The sequence below is a fragment of the Brienomyrus brachyistius genome, chromosome 21 (assembly GCF_023856365.1).
Source record: "Brienomyrus brachyistius isolate T26 chromosome 21, BBRACH_0.4, whole genome shotgun sequence".
In the NCBI taxonomy this organism is placed as follows: Eukaryota; Metazoa; Chordata; class Actinopteri; order Osteoglossiformes; family Mormyridae; genus Brienomyrus; species Brienomyrus brachyistius.
In genome coordinates this window covers 16,195,099-16,212,518 of record NC_064553.1, presented here as the reverse complement: position 1 = coordinate 16,212,518, position 17,420 = coordinate 16,195,099, and the positions used below count along the sequence as shown (strand labels likewise).

The 17,420-nt window shown below is 44.1% G+C and overlaps 2 protein-coding genes across 6 annotated transcripts in view; both read right to left on the bottom strand.

The window, feature by feature from the left end:
• On the bottom strand, nucleotides 1-4,683 carry bcl10 (BCL10 immune signaling adaptor). 2 transcript variants are annotated; one of them, XM_048989725.1, is made up of 3 exons: nucleotides 4,271-4,683; nucleotides 1,549-1,837; nucleotides 1-1,452 (listed from the first exon to the last, which is right to left on the bottom strand). In XM_048989725.1, the coding sequence occupies exons 1-3, from the start codon at nucleotides 4,319-4,321 to the stop codon at nucleotides 1,049-1,051; spliced, it is 744 nt and encodes a 247-aa protein (XP_048845682.1). In that variant the 5' UTR covers nucleotides 4,322-4,683; the 3' UTR covers nucleotides 1-1,048. The 2 variants fall into 2 exon arrangements, with proteins under 2 accessions (XP_048845682.1, XP_048845681.1); XM_048989724.1 differs by lacking the exon at nucleotides 4,271-4,683 and having other exon boundaries at nucleotides 1,549-4,264.
• Nucleotides 4,684-7,206: 2,523 nt separating this feature from the next.
• Nucleotides 7,207-17,420, bottom strand: part of LOC125716817 (N(G),N(G)-dimethylarginine dimethylaminohydrolase 1-like) — a 42,264-nt gene continuing 32,050 nt past the window's right edge. For all 4 annotated transcript variants that reach the window (XM_048989581.1, XM_048989582.1, XM_048989579.1 and 1 more), the window contains exons 2-6: nucleotides 14,674-14,773; nucleotides 14,263-14,336; nucleotides 13,739-13,858; nucleotides 10,915-11,058; nucleotides 7,207-8,518 (exon numbers count right to left, since the gene is read on the bottom strand). In XM_048989581.1, coding sequence (XP_048845538.1) covers nucleotides 8,408-8,518; nucleotides 10,915-11,058; nucleotides 13,739-13,858; nucleotides 14,263-14,336; nucleotides 14,674-14,758 — 534 coding nt within the window. In that variant the 5' untranslated portion in view covers nucleotides 14,759-14,773 and the 3' untranslated portion in view covers nucleotides 7,207-8,407. The remainder of the gene's footprint in view (nucleotides 8,519-10,914; nucleotides 11,059-13,738; nucleotides 13,859-14,262; nucleotides 14,337-14,673; nucleotides 14,774-17,420) is intronic.

Sequence of the window (17,420 nt, the reverse complement as noted above, 5' to 3'; positions counted from 1 at the left end):
TTTTTAAATATAATTACAATCTCCCTGCTATGTTTCTGTGGCATACCTCATTGGCGATTGTGGCCACCCACAAAGACCTCACAGTCATGCCACCTCACCCCGATGAAGAGCCAATCAATTCTCAGGATTTGCTTCAGACCATTCAACTGACCAATCGAATTCATTACCAAAGTTTGTGCTGACAAAGCAGTAACAGCACAATTAATATGTAAATAAAACAGTTAAATGCTACTTGCACAAGTTGTACTTGGTGGCCAAGGTAATGGAAATACGTATGTAATAATTATATCATTTTCACAAATTGTCCTATTAGCTAAAAATACCACGTTGATTACTACTGAGTTGCTGATAATGTGGTAAATCTTAGTTTCATGTACAATACTACAAATCAAGCAGTTTGAAGTAACAACCAAGACATTTCCCCTATTTATGGAAATTTAAGAAGTTAATTACATTTTCTGTATTATACAAAAGACTACAGTTACATAAAAAAAAAAACTGTTTATCTTCGGTACAGATATCAGAAACTCTTCACTGTAGCGTGAACAGTGTGCACTACATCCTGGTCCTGGTTGAACAAAGGCCATTATAAGACACTATGGAAATCGAAAGCATGCTACATGTTATACCAGGTAGCTATGTTTAAAAAAATGAGAAAGTCATATATGCGGTAGCATGCTAAGGCTATAATGTCCTGTGTCATGGTGCCACACCGTTCTGCTAAAAAGGTCCCTTTTTCACTGAGGGCCAAACCTTGGTAATGGGGGCCGAGAGATAAAATGTGGGAAACAACGAAGTGAGAGCAGGATATTGAAAAGTGCACAGCACCTGTGAGCAGAGGTGGAACATTCCGGCCCAGTAACTACAAATCAACCACCCAGTTTAGCATAAAGAGTCACAGTCACTGAGTACTCAACTAGTTGGTTGAAACAAAACCTTGATCTGGATTTGTAGTTACTGGAGTTGAATTTTCCACCTCTGCCTATGAGGTTACACAGTGGGCTGATCCCTGGGGAGGTGGGTGCCAGCTTGTGGGGGGGGGGGGGGCTCACCGGGAGCTCTGGAGGGGGGCATTCTGGCGGGGCTGCGAGATGCAGCGTGAACGCAGGGGCTGGAAAGCGGAGTCACTGCCTGTCGTGCTCCCACAGGCTCCCTCGGCCTCCGCCTGCAGCTCAGGAGGCAGCGGGGGTGCCCCATCATCGCCGGGCCTCGGAAGGCCGGATGTGGCCGACCTGATGACGCTGCTGCACAGGGGCGCGGCCTCCGAGGTCGGCCCGTGAGGAACGTTCAGCGAGGCCGTAGTGGAGGAGACCGAGGGACTCCACTCTCCTTCAGGGTGAAACAGCAGGGTGGAGACGCAGCCCTTGTCGAAATTGGAGTCGTCTGAGAATGTCCGGGAGAGGTCATTCGTCGCCCCTGTGCTTTTCGTTGGCAAGAAGGCGCTGTAAGATGCTGTGGAGGGTGACAGAAGAGGGGTCAGTGTGGGGCTCGCACAGGGACTCGCACAGGGACTTGCACAGGGAAATGCCAGGGGTAGCACTGACTCACCTTTGAGGGACTCAATCCTCTCGTTCTTCAGCCTCTGGACCTCGTCGGTGATCTTGGTGATGATGAAGTCCGAGCACCGGGTGTTCTGAATGGACTCGATGAGGGTGTCCAAACCCTTGGGGTTCTCGGCCAGGTAGTCCAGAAGCTTGCTCGTCTTCTGGCGGCTCGTCACCTTCCAGCTGATCTCCTCAGTGTCCTCGCGGGTCAGGATCTTCTTCGAACGCAAGTAATCGAAGTGCCGTTCTGCTGTGATCTTGTCACAGAGGTATGGCCTGAGTCTGTCCAACGCCTGGAGGAACAGAACGGCTACAATTACGCAGCATTCCATTTGAACTCGTAAATTTCGAGTTCCTAGACGGAAATTCCAATTGGAACACCCCCTGAAGTTGGAATTCCAACCCATGAAGTTGGAAGAATAAGCAAAACCACAAACTCGGAATTCAAGATGGCTACGACCTTTATCAACATTAGTTAAAACTCGCATCTTATTTGTGTCTCATTAAATTGATTGTACACACAGTACTGTCCAACCAATATCTGCGGACGTGTCGCTATGCAAAATACTACGTAATGTGTTGTTCTCCACTGATATTACTAACAATAGTCAACATTTAACCGGGCTTAGACTGGGACCCAATTCATTAAGCAGGATTTCCTGCTTAAGCAGACAACTTGTCAGATTTAAGGTCATCTGGGCTAAATGTAAGTGAACGAAGAAAAAGGCCATTTGAATTGGGGTAAATTAAATCCCACAACTTATCCGGGTTTTTAAAATGGGTTCCTGGAACTGCTAAATGGCTTTCCGACTTTCTGTATTGGAACACTTAAGTCGTGTATGATGTCATTCCTAGTTCCGAGATCTGACCTCCGAGGTAAATGGAACGCATCATTATCCACAACTTGGGGTGGGGGGCTTAGGGGTGGGTACTTCAGCAGTAATTATTTTCATGCAGTGATTTCACCCTTGTGAACAGTACAGACGTCCTCCCTCCATTATGTCCTTCATGGATTCTGGCTCGGGGTCTGACTCAGCTGAACATAACAGATCATCAGCTACCAGAAATATGTTCTTAGCTGAACTGTCCTCTACCACACGAATCCCTTTCCTCAGGTGAGATCACACTAGCAGCCAGAGACTGCTAGCAGACTGACAAATGCCCTTTCTAAACACCCTTGCTCATTTAACGGCTCCTTTAATATAATTGTTTTGATCGCTTCACCTATGAATGGATGAATGTACAATCAGTCCTCTATCGTGTCTGCTGCAAGTGAATAGCATTTTACAAACACCGCGCGAAATCGACCCAGATCCACTCAGGCAGCCCTGCTACTGTATTTTCGGCCGACTGTGAAGGATATACGACTTTTCCTTTAAAAGCCCTCTAGGGTAAGCTATGATTCAGTCGGAATAGAATGCCGTCTCAAAAAAGAAAACTGTACCTTCTGCAGCAGACACCACCCTTGAATGACTGCGCTGAAGGCATTTAAACACCGTACATATAAAGGCAGGAATAAACAAAGGCAAACTAATTACCCGTGGTGAACAAACGGGACTTAAAATTAGCCCCAAAATGACCAAGCACAAGGTGGTGATGTCAGAGGGTGCCCACAGAACGGATCTGTTAATCTTAATCCGGCGTCTCTGTTACATACACGAGGGGTGCAGCTGGTCTCTGGTATTTTGGACATGGGGAGACTCTCCATAGTCCAGGAAGGATAAGAACCTTCAGGTAGGTGGAAATTACTCAGGCCAGTGTCTCCCCCTGCTGGCCGCCTACCCCAAATCCGCAAAAAAAAAAAAAAAAAAAACTCGCAGAAATTTGCTTTTATTTCATTGATAAAACGTTGTGACGCTTAGTGAGTTGACGTGCCGCACCGTATCTTAAATCCCATTCGCTCTGCATCAGTGGGTCTAACTAGATGGCCTTGTTTGAGAACAAACGAATAGGCCTACCTTGGATGGAAATTAGTTAAGGAAATGATTAAAATAAACGGGACGCACGATTTTTTCTTAATAAATCGTGGTTATTATAATGGTTAAGTGAATTGGTCTATGGGTCTCTCACTACTATCAAAGCGCTAAAGCCGTTCTGACTGATAATACGGGGGGGTGTATAGGCCTAACCACCGATAATCCCAGGCTAAGAATTGAAAGATTATCACACTAATATCAGATTCGAAACAGCTCGCAGTAATGGAAGAGTCATGGTGACGTAGAGTCAGCCCGCCCCCTGTTTGATTGACAGGCTGAAAAACGTGAATCACTTTACTTGAAGGCATAAGAGACAAAACTTAATAAATGACAAAATCTACAAAAAATAATGCAGATTTTACGTATTGACCACTGGATTTAGCGTCATGAATATATGGTGCTTTCTATAATCTCGGAGCAGCAAGTGCACTGGAGTGAGACTGGGACTCTCAAAGTGGCCCTGTTCGGAATGGGGAAAAGATGGCAGTCTTAAGAAGAGTGAAGACACCGACTGCCTCTCATCCCAGGGCCATCTTGTCAGTTCCTTATCCCTAAATCAGACAAGATCTTAGGGTCAGACACAACTTGAACATAATGATACGGAGAGCACTTCTTCGCCCCCATCTGGCTCCGAGTCACCGCACCTTCCCCGCGGAAATCTAAAACTGAGCCCAGTACGAAAGCACCTCGAAAGCCGGCGACACCAGCTCATGTTCAAAAGACCAAACAAAAACAGGATAAAATACTTACGTCCTTTTTTATTTCAGTCATTTCTTCTTCTGTGAGATGTGGTATTTCCATTGTATTCGGTCGCTTATCTAAGTTGGGTCTTCCGGGGGTGCGGGGGGGGGGGAGGTCGTTTTAATCGAGCACAAAATAAAGGTAAGCTGTCAGCGGAGACTTCACACCCCCCAAAAAACTCGCAGCGATCAGCCGAAGTATCAGCAAAGCTTCACGCCGGCAATGATTGTACACTTTATCAGGGCAGATCGGCCCTTTTAAGTCTCGTATTAGTGTTACTTGGTTCGGCTTGATCTCCAGTAATTCAGTGTGGGGGGGAAAAACCTGCAGCTTCCTGGTTTGTGCAGAATGACGCCAAATGTGGAGCCGCCGTCAGGGTTTCTAAACCAAAAGCTGCGTGAACCCAACACGTGAGGTTTACTTCCACGTACCTGGTGTTATTTTCTTAACATGATAGCGCTGTAGCCCCGATCTGAATCATTTGTTTTAAGAGAACAAGTGAAATTACAGCTACTGATACCCTAAAGCACACTTGTTTTGGAAATGCTTGTTGTTTTCCGTCCCCCATTGACTGATTTTATTGGAAGAATTTGAAAGGGTGATGAACCGAAAGATGTGACGGAAACAATTTCATTTTCAGCTCTCTTTCCTTTAGAGAGGCGAGCACTTGTTGCGTTTCTTAAATGTCAACCAGACTCTCCTTAAAACTTAAAAAAGCTCCTTAAAAGGCTCACAAATGTTCTCTTTTGCCAGAAAAGTCACACATTGCGGTTTCTCTAAGGCCAACTGGAAATGCAGCTATTAAAAGGGCACAAATGTAAAAAAAAAAAAATGGGGTTCTTCATGTACAAACGACATCCACATCAGCCGGCGTGTTCTGTGAGATGAAGTCCATATTCCTCGCATTTCGGTTTTTATTTTTTGCCAGGTGTAAGTGTATATGACCAGATATGTTTGAGAAAATTGTGTGGCTGCTTTGGTAGGTCCTACATTACCCACGTTAAGCCCTTACACGTTACTTGGAGTGTTTGTCATTTGTGTGGGCGACTCTTGTACTGCTTCAAACAGCTGTAGTGCACGGGTATGGTTTTTGCAGTAACCTATTACAATCGCTTTTTAAAAAATCCCCGTGATTCTGCATTCTGTTACCAGTAAGCAATGTCGCTGTCGCCACCAGCAGATGGTGCTGTCGTTACGACGAAATGCTTGTAACTCGGGGGGGGGGGGGTTGATTGTTCAGTTCCCCGGATGTTCCCTACTGTAGAACCACCGAAGAACGTTTAACCTGAGCTCCCACAGAGAAATATCCAGACATTTAAACCATTATGTTTTATGACACCTTAACTGTAAACATAAGCTACTAAATCAAGTTACCTGCATGTTAATCAGAGGCACATTAACATAGTCAGAATCACCTGTGTTATCTGAGCTGTCGGAGGCTCACTACTATTTTGTACTATTTTCTTTTACAGCTTCATCTTGCCAGTGTCATATACATCTGTTAGAAAGCTCAATACCATGTGATAGACCAACTATTACACTTACTACATCCTACGTTTGAAGATATTTTACTGTATAGATTTTAAATAATAACCCCATGCATTAAAGCGGCCCTGCTGTTAATTATCGGAATAAAATATTCCCACAAAAAGGTCGGCTGACTAGCATAGATATGCAAAGTACTAGCTTTAGATAGACATTTAAGCGGCAGATCGGTCCAGGCTGTTTCGACTGGACAATCTACAGCTTGCTCGTTGTTTTCTCTTCGTAAAACGGGGACAATTGTATATTCTGATCGCTGTGTCAGTAGCTTTATCAGCCATCAGTGTCCATTATGCCGCTCCTGGCGATATTTGCTGACCAGCTGCCAGCTGGCGCTTTGGGACTCTGCCGTACATCTGACACGCAGCCAAGTTTGTATTTAATGTAAAGTTTGCGCAGCAGGCTGTCAGCGCACTTCAACGTGCTTTTAGGGTTTTAATTAAATTAATCATCGTTGTAGCACTGCACTCGTGATTCAATCTACCCATATCATGTTGCAAGTAGCCAGGGGCGCCGCTAAGGGGGGGAAAGTTGGGACAATTCTAAGGGCCCACGCCCTTTAGGGGCCCCCAGAAATCTGAATGGGTGTGGTAGGGGGGCCCAACCTCATATTTTGTCATAGGGCCCAAAATTGCTAGCGGCGCCCCTGCAAGTAGCATTGCTCTGTCTTGTTTTTGGATTTGGCTTATATTGTGTATACTGAATGATATTGTTTAGGACATACAAACAATTATTATACCCATACTCAAGTGGGATTTATAATTTGATGTATAATAACTCATCGTTTGGGAGAGGTGCAGGGCTGTGGCTCGGGGGGGTGACACTGATTTAAGCCACGCCCCTGCTCTGTATGTGGGGCTTCTAGGCCTCTGTTCGCGGGGGTTGCAGTCAGGGGGCGTTTCTATCGACATGTCCAAACGCATGTACCTAAATGGCGTCTCTAATTTGTCAAAAGTGCATGTGCCCTGCAATGCCTGTCAGGGCAGGGGCACCGTAAAGGGGGCGGGGGTGGTTAGGACGATTCCCAGGGCCCCTAACTGACAGGGACCGTAAAAAATTTCAAACATAATTGGATTGGTTTGGGGGCCCAAAATCTTTACCAGCACCCGTGATCCAGGGTGTACCCCTGCCTTGTGCCTCACCACAGCCTGACCAGGATAGGCAGTTAGAAGATAGACGAACAATCGACTTATGACGGACAGTATAAACATTGGCCATTAGATGGCGTTGTAGCTCTATTTGCACCCGGTTACGGATTTTGGCTGTGCGTCTAAACTGCATTGAACATCAGCCAGTCAGTATTGTGTAGTCATCCATCCATTTTCCAACCCACTTATCCTACTGGGTCGCGGGGGTTGTGTAGTCAATTCACAACAAAATAATTCGTCAGGCAAGAAAACACATTTGAGACGAGGCACATATTTTATTAAAATCTATTAAAACCATTGATCCAAACATTAGACAAACGTACATATTACAATGTCTTTGGCACAACAAGTAGGTCTAAGTGAAACAGAACTATCTATACAGCAGAACTAAAAGAATCTATAATGACGGTTTTAGTATGGTCACATTATACAGGATTTACAGTCCTTTTTTTCACCAACAATACACATACGGGCACATATCATAGTGGTTCAAAGAAACTTTTAGTGTAATACAAATAGGCTACAACATAAAAAAAAATTGTGGGGGTCCCTATTGTTTTTTTGTGATAGTTTGTTTCTCCTTAAATCCTGAACCAGTTGCAGTTTGAGCAGGTGTTCATAAGGCTAATAAGGTTTTAGCTTAGTATAATACGGAAAAACGCAGATAAAGTAGGCCTTTTGTAATTGTAGAGCTTTTTAAAAAGTTTCCTTTGTTAGCGAGTAGGCTACGCTAACAGGATGGTAAGCGGGGGGTAATAACCTGATCTTCTGCAAACGAACCTCACCATCTGCCGTCCTGACGTTTCCACAGAATATTCAATGGTCTTTAAACGGTCTTTTTATGGCCTTGCACTTCATGGGGTCATTTAAATGAGAATAAATACACCTGGTTCCATATCAAAAGGTGTTTTGAACAATGAAGGTTCACAAGAACATTCGTAGTGTTCACTTTCTGACTTTTTATGGCGGCAAACTAAAAACTTTGATTTCTACTCACCAGTGCCAAATAGAATCATCAGCACCAAATCCCATAGAAAAAAACATGGCTATGGTTTAGTAATACTCCTTAAAAGCCTATGATGGCACAAAATGTAAACTAATCTGAATAAAAACGAATATCCAGCATATGCATATATACTGAAAATACCGTTTTTTTTCAAAACGAAGAGTGCTGGTGAGAAGGAGGTTTGGGCTCCATCATTCATTGTGTGAATATAGAAAGATATTAGAATCGACACTAGTCGAAAACGTTTATTTTGTTGGGAATATACGGCAACAACTACAATACTAAAATAACTGTAGGTACTCTACGTGGGTTTCCAAATTATCAGGGAGCGCTATAAACATCAATTGTTAGGACAGAGACTCGAACTTTCACCTTCCTCTCGATCGCACACGCACACAGCCATATGCACATCCAGGGCAGCCCCGGACACGCGATTTTGAAGACCCTGGCTCACACCTTCTTGTGGATGAGTACAGAGCAACAGGTTAGAGCGCCATCCACCTTCACCTTTTCGGCATTGGAGACGGGAATGAGCACATAGTCCTTCAGTCTTTCAAAGACCTGGAAAAAGCGGCAAAGAAACGGCAGTGTCCTTATTTTGTTGGTTGCCATCCAGGCATTGCTGCAAAGCTCCACAAACCGCATTTGGACAGCATTAAAACGGCAAGGTAATTATGCAATGATGACATGTCTATATTTGCTGGCTAAGCCTTCCGCTTTAAAACAAATCATTAATGTAAAATCAGTTTAATTCCCTAAGCAAACGCGTTATTACGTAAACAAATTTAAAAAATGATGTGTAATTTGTGACGCCTGTCTGAGATGCAGTGGTTTTCCTTAAACTCCTCCAAGAAATCACTGTGCACATGGATGGAGCACATTCCCCGTACGTGATGTAAGCCCTGTTTTGGCGGTAATTGCATGTTAGTCAAAAGAAGAGGCTGGATGCCTTCAGCGATAACTGTCTAAAGACTTCTCTGTAACGTTTATAAAATAAATTGTCTTATTGTAGTTTTTATTCTAAAGGATTTTATGGCTACATGCACTTCCAGACGAATTCTTAAAACAAGAGTTAAGAAGTTTGTCTTTTTGTAAGCTAGTTACATTCAAAAGGACAGCAAACAAATGCTAGGAGACAGGAATGCAAGGAACTATTTAAACTCTATAAACGAAAAGTGGGACTATTATGTAACAGATGTACTGAATGGTAGCGGGTTTGGGGAGCGGGATTTAATAAGCAGAGCAGCTGGAAAGGCAGCCCATGAAAATGAAAAGAATCATTTTGTTGTTGTTTCTGTGTCGAAATGCGGGTGCCAGGTGCTTTCTGTCCTCCCTAGTTGAAAAAAAAATACTATTTTGAGTGCTTGCTGCTTGTGAATTAACACGGACGGACGTCAACACACACGTCAATAAATGATTAGGGAATCGTGTGTCCGATTCAAACCAGGAACTGGATGGTCCTGAAAACTAATTACATCTTTGTTTTTCTGCACTTTATTCCAAACATCTTGTTTTAGATCATTGTAACGCTGCACTGTCTTCAACTGTAAAAAATGTTCATTTCTTGTCCCACCAACATTTATTTCATGATACATTTCAATATATATCTTTTCATTTGAACTGTAAATATATATTTTTTCTCTGCACATTAAGTTTAACAGTCTCCAAGCGTCTTACATCCATCCATCCATTTGAGGGGGGGCTCCAGAAGTAAGGCAGGGGATAACCCAGGCCAAAGTACTGACCCACTGCAGTGCACTAGGCATCATGCATCAGGCTTATTTCTGACTGTCGTGTGAGCGGCATTTTCTTTACCCCATTCTTGCTCGACCATTTAAATGAGCACCAGGGCATCATAGGACAAACAGTTTGTCATTCAGAGCCTGTGTTTGGAAATCTCTTCAAAGAGAATAAATCTGATCTGAGAACAGCCCAGGGCTGCACCTAGTTCCTAATATGGCTAAAGGCCATGAGAGTCTGTGAGCATGAATCACTGTGACAAAAGCTCCCACGACGCTTACGGAAATACATCTGGCAATGCTCCAGCAGGAGGGGGTAACAGAGGTCAGGGTTTGTGCGTGAGGAAACTTTAAGTTACACATAACTGGAATAATATGAATGTGCGAAGCAGTTCACTAATAATAAGACAGCTGGCCTCTAAATACTTATAGCCCCTTTAAACATCTGGCTATTCTGCGTTTTCCCAGTGGACCGATGGAAAAATCCCAAATCTCTGCGCAAAAGAAGCAGCAAAGACCAGGACCGGTTGTCAATCTCAGTCCAGCGCTGTCTGTAAATATTTTTGATAGCTTCTGTGATTAATTTATTATTGTTTAATTGTTAATTAATTGCCAAAGTGTATAACGTTAAACCGCTGCTGTCCTTCTGTCGCGCAGTTCCTAGTTTGTTTAAAATGCATGTGGAATCCTGCTGCAAAGTCTTTAAGCGCCACATAAAAATAACCTGAACTGATGCCAAAGAGAACATTTCAGGAAGGACAGCTTGATAGCTCATTAACACGTAGTTAGGCTGTATTATCAGATCATTACAGCCCAATCCAGAGATTAAGACCTAATTCAGAAGCCTAAAGTGTTCCCCAGGGCATGTGTTTTGATCCACTGACATGCTGTGCTCTTGACAAAAGCTAATGTCTTCTAATTCAAGGGCATACATGTTAAATTGTTTTGGAACAATTTCAAAGAGTACTACATTATAGATTTTTTTCCTATCAAAGTACTTGTATTTATTTGATAATAATTCAAGAATTCAAACAAGTCTGAGCTTTATATCACTTTACATGTCTGTGCTGAAGGCAAAAAATGCTAATTAGCATCTGAGACTGGAAGAAGAAGAATAGCAGAAAGAATATTGTTATTTTATACTTGTTAGGTCTGAGGGTACAACATTCATGCCATGCTGGATCGTGTGGGTGATGAAATGAGGTGGGGGGTTCATACTTTTGCACTCTCGGGGAACTCCTCCGGCGTGCAGTGCAGTAGCACGTGACCCTTGTCAGGGAGGTGCACATAGATGCAGTTGGCTGCCGTGTCGTCAGGAACCGTCAACTTGTCATAGCGATGGTCACTCATCTGCTTCATGATCTGCATGAAGGCTTGGATAGTTAGGGCCACCTCCACACCCAGGACCTCCTGACCTTCCTATAATCTCACATGCCATAATAAATGTGGTCTTCATGACTTCCGGAAGATATTCGGCATTTGTGTAATATCTTAAACAATTGAAATGTTCTGGGGTCCTTCGAGCTGTGTTTCATCTGAAATACCAAACTGTCTGCCAGCCAGAGTTATGGTAAGATTCTAGCTTAGACTGTCTGGTCAGGATCCCAGCTGTTATCCTGGAAATGTGTTTAATCGCTCTGAAATGCAAGAAATGTTCAAACAATGGGGCCAATTAATCAGCTGGGGGGAAATGATGGTTCACATGGTTTAGTTTTGCTTGTGTCTGGACTACAGTTAGCTCTCCTCATGCCTTTGTTAGGTTTTACCGCTTTGTTAGGTCATACATGATTTTCCGTAAAATACGTCGGAGTGTGAGTTACTCACTGCTATATTTTCAGAAGACTCAGGGATCTGTTATTTAAATAAAATGAGTTATTTTTAGCGAGAGTTCAGTCTCACTCTCAGTCCTGCAGCCTGAGTCAGGCTGAGCTATGGCTTTATTGGGAGAGGATGACCTCACGTCCGGACACTGTTACTAACTTAGTTGTGATGTCATCTTCATTGTAACGGCAGCACCGAAGATGGACCAAACCTGAAGGTGACGTGGTGGTTGAAGAGTTGCGCACTGGTATTATTTGTCACTGTCTAAATGAACTGTCTTTTAACATGGTGATTCAACCGGTTGAACTGGTGCCTGAAACCCAGCACCAGCTCTTACCTCAGTGGACTCCAGATTCCCCCCAAGCAATTCAGGGAGCCCCAAAAGTGCCCATACTTTGGCTGTGTCTGAATTTAGAGGCTACATCCTTCGAAGGACATGATCTATGAAGGTGTAGCCTTTGTAAGTTACGTGCTTCAAAGGTCAAAGAGAAAGCATCAAATGGGACAGTCTGGCCAGTTGTTTCTGCCGTCGACCTCGGGTCACAAAGCGCCTCTCCTATCGACTACCCAGGATACACCCACTTTACTTCTATGCATTGAACCTTGGGATTTGTTGGGCTGCGAAGTATCCATCAGGTGCATTCTTCGAAGAGCGGGCAAAGAAGGATGCATTTCTAGGCTGCATTTGAAGGAGCCTTTGAAATGGGACAGCCTTGGGACAGCGCTGTGACTCATTCAGTCTTCAGATGTGGACTTAGAAGCATGCAGGGCCTGAATTCAAACACAGACTGTGTCTTCAGTTATGGTTGTGTTTCCTGTTTCCCGTGTGTGGTGTGTCATGTGATCAGAGGCGGACATTTCAGGTCCAGAAAATAAAAAATCCAAACCAGGATTTTGTTTCAACCAACTCTGTGACTATGACTCTTTATACGCAACTGATTGGTTGAAACAAAATCCTGGTTTGGATTTTTACTTTCTGGACCTGAATTTGTCCGCCTCTGCCTGTGATGACTGGTGTCTGATATAGCGGTGAATCTTATATATGGTGTGTCTGTTGTACAAAGGCACCATTTTTAATTAGCAGTTTCTGGAAATTATTGGATGTTTTGGAAACATTTTCAAATAGGATCTAACAGGACTTAAAGCCTAATTACAAACTTAAATTAGCACACATTTGCATAATTAGTTGTACAGATACTACAGTTAATCTCGCCACACTGAAAATGAATTGCGAGTCCCCTATTTTATCATTTTTTCAGTTTTTTACTAGACTTGTAATGAGATACACATTATTCAGGATGCCTATTGCACAGTAAACCATCAAGTGACATCACAGCCATATTGATTTAGATACAGGATAGTAGATCTCTTAAATTATTCAAATTACGCAGCTGTGATTCATCTCCAGATACTCTTGGCCTGTGTGACGGAGGTGGAATTCTTAGTGGGAAAATAGATGAATAAATTCCCTTAATTCCCAGTGCTGGATTCCACAACACAATAAAGCAAGGTGCTAGTTTCCCAAGGCAAATAATACATTTAGTTGGAAATAAAAACAAAATAAAAGGCACAGAGTCCATAGAAAAGTCATAGCTGTTTTCCGCCAAACCTAATTTGGTGTGGGAGTTTAATAACAGTGATATGTGGCCTGTTGTCAGTGTGCTGCCCTTGGGGGTGTTTCCTTTCAGGTGCAGTTAGTGGCCTGGATTCTCAAGGCAAACAACTTGAAGGAAGATGTACAGAGACTGTGAGAGCATATATGAGCTTCTCAGAGTAGAAGTGCGAGCTGGGATATCAGGAACCACAAAACCCACATTCACAAAGGAATAACCCTAATCTGGTCACCAAGGTCTGATGCTTTGTCTTCAATAATAGTGAAAAAGAAACCAACTCGACCTGACTTATCCTTGTCCGTTTTCCATAACTGCTTATCCAACACAGGGCTGAGGTGGCCCTGGAGTCCATCCCAAGCAGCACAAGGCCAGGAGCAAGACAGGATACCAATCGATTCCAACTCATATGTACATCACACCAAAAAGGCAATCTGAAGGATCCATTTCACTTATTGGATTGTGGGAGGAACCTGGATTACTGGATTAGAAGCTGTATGAAGCAGGTTGGAAAACTCAGCTTCAGATAAAGATGCTGACTTTCAGGCACTTCCAAGAGGACCAGATCCAGAACCATGAATCTCGGAAAAGTCCAAGAGACTTGGTTGTACCTTCAGGGCTCGCTGGGCCTGCTCGCTGGACCCAATGATGATCAGGTCCGGTCCTCCCATGCTGCAGAAGCTCTTCAGGTGCCGGCCGTTCTGCACGGGAACCACGGAGACAGCGTAGTCCTGCAAAACACGAGTCCAGCAGGTAGGAAATGGGTGCCGTCTCTGAGCAGATAGCTGGAGCTAAACAAAGGCACTTAAAAAGACTATGTCAATGTGTAATGAGCTCTGCAAGGATATTCCTGAAGATTCTTCCAGAAGAATCTTCTTTTCTGACTTCATGACCAGGTCTGTGAGCTCAAGGCCTCTACACGTTTTTGATGGTAACAAGAGTTAGCCTCAGTGAGTGGCCTGTAATCATCCTGAATGTATATGAGATACCATGGGAAAAAATGAGCATGTAACTAGACTGTTTGATGCAATCACCTGGTCAGGGTTCAGAGGGAGGGAAAACTCTTTGTGCTGCAGAATCCCATGTTTGATTTCACACCAAGAGCCTTTCGCAGAGACGCAGAATCTCACCCCACCTTGAACGTGTCCGCGAGAATTTCCGCCCCCCGCTGATTGGTCCTCTCAGACAAGCCCACAAAGAACTCTCTACCTGAGCGGGTAGATATGGTCAACAGGTTAGATGTCACTGGCGGGTGTGAGAACCAAAAAACCTGGACACACCCTGCAGAATTCATAATAGAATTAACTATGGCACAGATTAATTACTCATTTTGGCACCAAGCTGGGGAACAGCTGCTGATGAATAGAAAAAAATGTTGACAGATGTTGGGTGTTTCTCATAAAAAGGAAGCAGATAAATCTGTCTGTACCAGCAGGGGCACCGCTAGAGATTTTGAGCCTCATGAAAATGTATAATATGGTGAGTCAGGGGTCCTTGGAATCATCATAACTCCCCCCCCCCCCCCGTAAACGGTGCCCTTTCGTACCAGTGAACAAGACATCCCCTCCATCCAGGGTGGCCGACTGGTCATCTATCTCCACGATGTTCAGGTTCATTTCTTTGAGCACCATCTTCACAGCTTCAGTCTGGGAAAAACAGGTGTGTACTGAACATCAGAGGAGTGAAAGGGTATGTTTACAGGCGAGATACAGCCACTCTCTGGACAGAAACATCCCTGCTCGTCACTAAGGAGAATTACAAGCTGCTTTACACAGACAACACCGCCGTACCACTGCAGGTATCACAAAAGTGCAAGGACACAGGTGCTGAAACATGCATCTGTTACACAGAATTTCAAGTACTCCAGAGATGAAGCAGAAGTTTGGCAGCCGTGAGTTCAGAAGACTCACTTGGTTAGAGGGCTGATGCGCGCTGAGGTCAGGCTAACTGAAATTCACATGTCCGTTTGTCCCCTTGACTGCCCAAGCAGGCTGATTATGCCATACTGATAAGCCTTTTTCCAGGCTGAAATAGTGTGTATCTGTCAGACAGCACAAAGCCCCACCCTCTGGCCCAGTTTCCCAGCACGCACCAGTAGTGACCGAGCTCTAGAAGACTGCTCTGACTTGGATAGTGGAGCTTTCTGGCAGCGGCTCCTGCGCACCTGCGCGAGCAGTATGACTGGCTCCCTCCTCGCATTCCTAGCTGCAGACACCTCGCCTCCACAGCTCTGCGCCTCCCTGGTTCACAGCTACCGTGTTAGCGTTTCGCCGCTCACAAAATACCACCAGGTGCGACTTGTAATCGCGATTGGCTAAAGTTTAGCCGTCGTCAGCGATTCTTGAGCAATGCTAGTCCTCATGTTAGCATAAAGGCCGGAAAATTGAAGCTTCCACAAATTCCGGTGGCATAACTCTCTTTTTAAAGCAAAGCACCTGGGGGTATTTTTAGCACACTTTTTTCCAGGATATTGTATGTTCTTAATTCTTATTCAGACCATTTTTTAATATGGAATATACCAAACCGGCCCTTGTCCCATGTGGGCTCAGTCAGGTGACCACCCATTCAGTATGACAGACTGAGTAATAACGAAGGAATTTGGGCTTGAATGTGTTTGGAAATGGTCAGAATCACTCATGGCTTAAATCTTGGCAAAGAACACAAGGAAAAATAGTTTGGTGAGATGGGTTTTGGGGCGTGGAGGGCGGCTGACAGCGGGATCTGTTTCCTAATCTTCTATCAAAACCTCTCTGCCGTTCACCGACAAACAAACAGCCGACCTGGGAGCTTCTGCTATTACAGCTGGCGGACACCATGGGGATGGTGCAGGCCTGAGGCAATAACCTCTGCCTTCAACAAGAAGGCATTTCCTATTGGCCGCTTGGGCATTCAGCCGAGGTCCCATTGGTCAAGTGGGTGACCCCGTAGAGTGGGCATTGAGGAGCGTGCCAAGCGCAAACCACCTGACACAAAAGCACATCTTTTTCAGGCTGGAAATGCAGATGGAAAGCACAAAGGGTTGATGACTAGGGGTGTTCCACTAAAATTTGAGGACCAGAAAAGTGGACCAGTATTCAGTGGTCATGTAGTAGGGGTGCACTAAACCCCACAGAGAGCACCAAAAGGTCTCAGAACTCCTCAGAGAGTCCTGCTGTAAGGTTTTAGGTCTCTCTTTTTGCTGACAGCTGAACAAGCAGGCTGGAGATATTACTGAATGATGACCAGACTGACCCTCAAGGCCTCTCCATATTTAAAAAGGATGCTAATCGCAGACCAGCATCAAAGAGAGGAAATTGGTCACCTGTTTTGTGTTATCAATTGTTTTGTTTTGACAACTTTTCTCATATACGGTCAAAATTCATAACTGAAGAGCTGCATGGGGGGAGGGGGGAGCGGCATGGGTCCTGAATATATTAATCATGTGTATTTATGATCACTAACAAGACAGTACACAAAAAGTTAAATGTGGTTTAACATTACATGCAATAAAACTTAAAAATGCATCAAAACTGTGAATCACTACACTTGCTTCTTCATTTGCAATGTCCCTGTGAAAATGCATTAACATAGCATGTTATTCACAGATTGCTTCTTACACGTCTTAATTCTAGCAGTCTAGCTAGTAAGTGAAATTCTGGCAGCAGTACTATAAACAAAATAACTATTAAATAAAATATTAAAATTCCTGACAGAATACAAGGCATTGTGAAATTAACGTCAATTTGGACATAAGGAGGCAGAGCTGGGCACTGAAGAGGTGCGATCTGGACATAAGGAGGCAGAGCTGGGCACTGGAGAGGTGCGATCTGGACATAAGGAGGCAGAGCTAGGCACTGGAGAGGTGTGATCTGGACATAAGGAGGCAGAGCTGGGCACTGGAGAGGTGCGATCTGGACATAAGGAGGCAGAGCTGGGCACTGGAAAGGTACGATCTGGACATAAGGAGGCAGAGCTGGGCACTGGCAAGTGCAATTTGGACATAAGAATCTCCATCTATATTTAAACCCTGTGTAGAATTATTTCTTCTCTCTCCCCAGAATAAATAATAAACACTCTCATCTGCCCAATTTGACTGAGGACAGTTACCATGGTGCTCCAGGCTGACACTACGGCAACAGAGAGTGCGCCATGGGTGTGCTAATCTTCCACAAATTAATTTTCTATTTCCAGCAACTGAATGCTGATGTTGTTTTTCATGTCAGGATCATTTCAGCCATTACAGATGGAAATTTAATTATTTGTCTGTATACAATTAATTCCTGACACAATACTGCATTTAATCAGAGGTTCTGC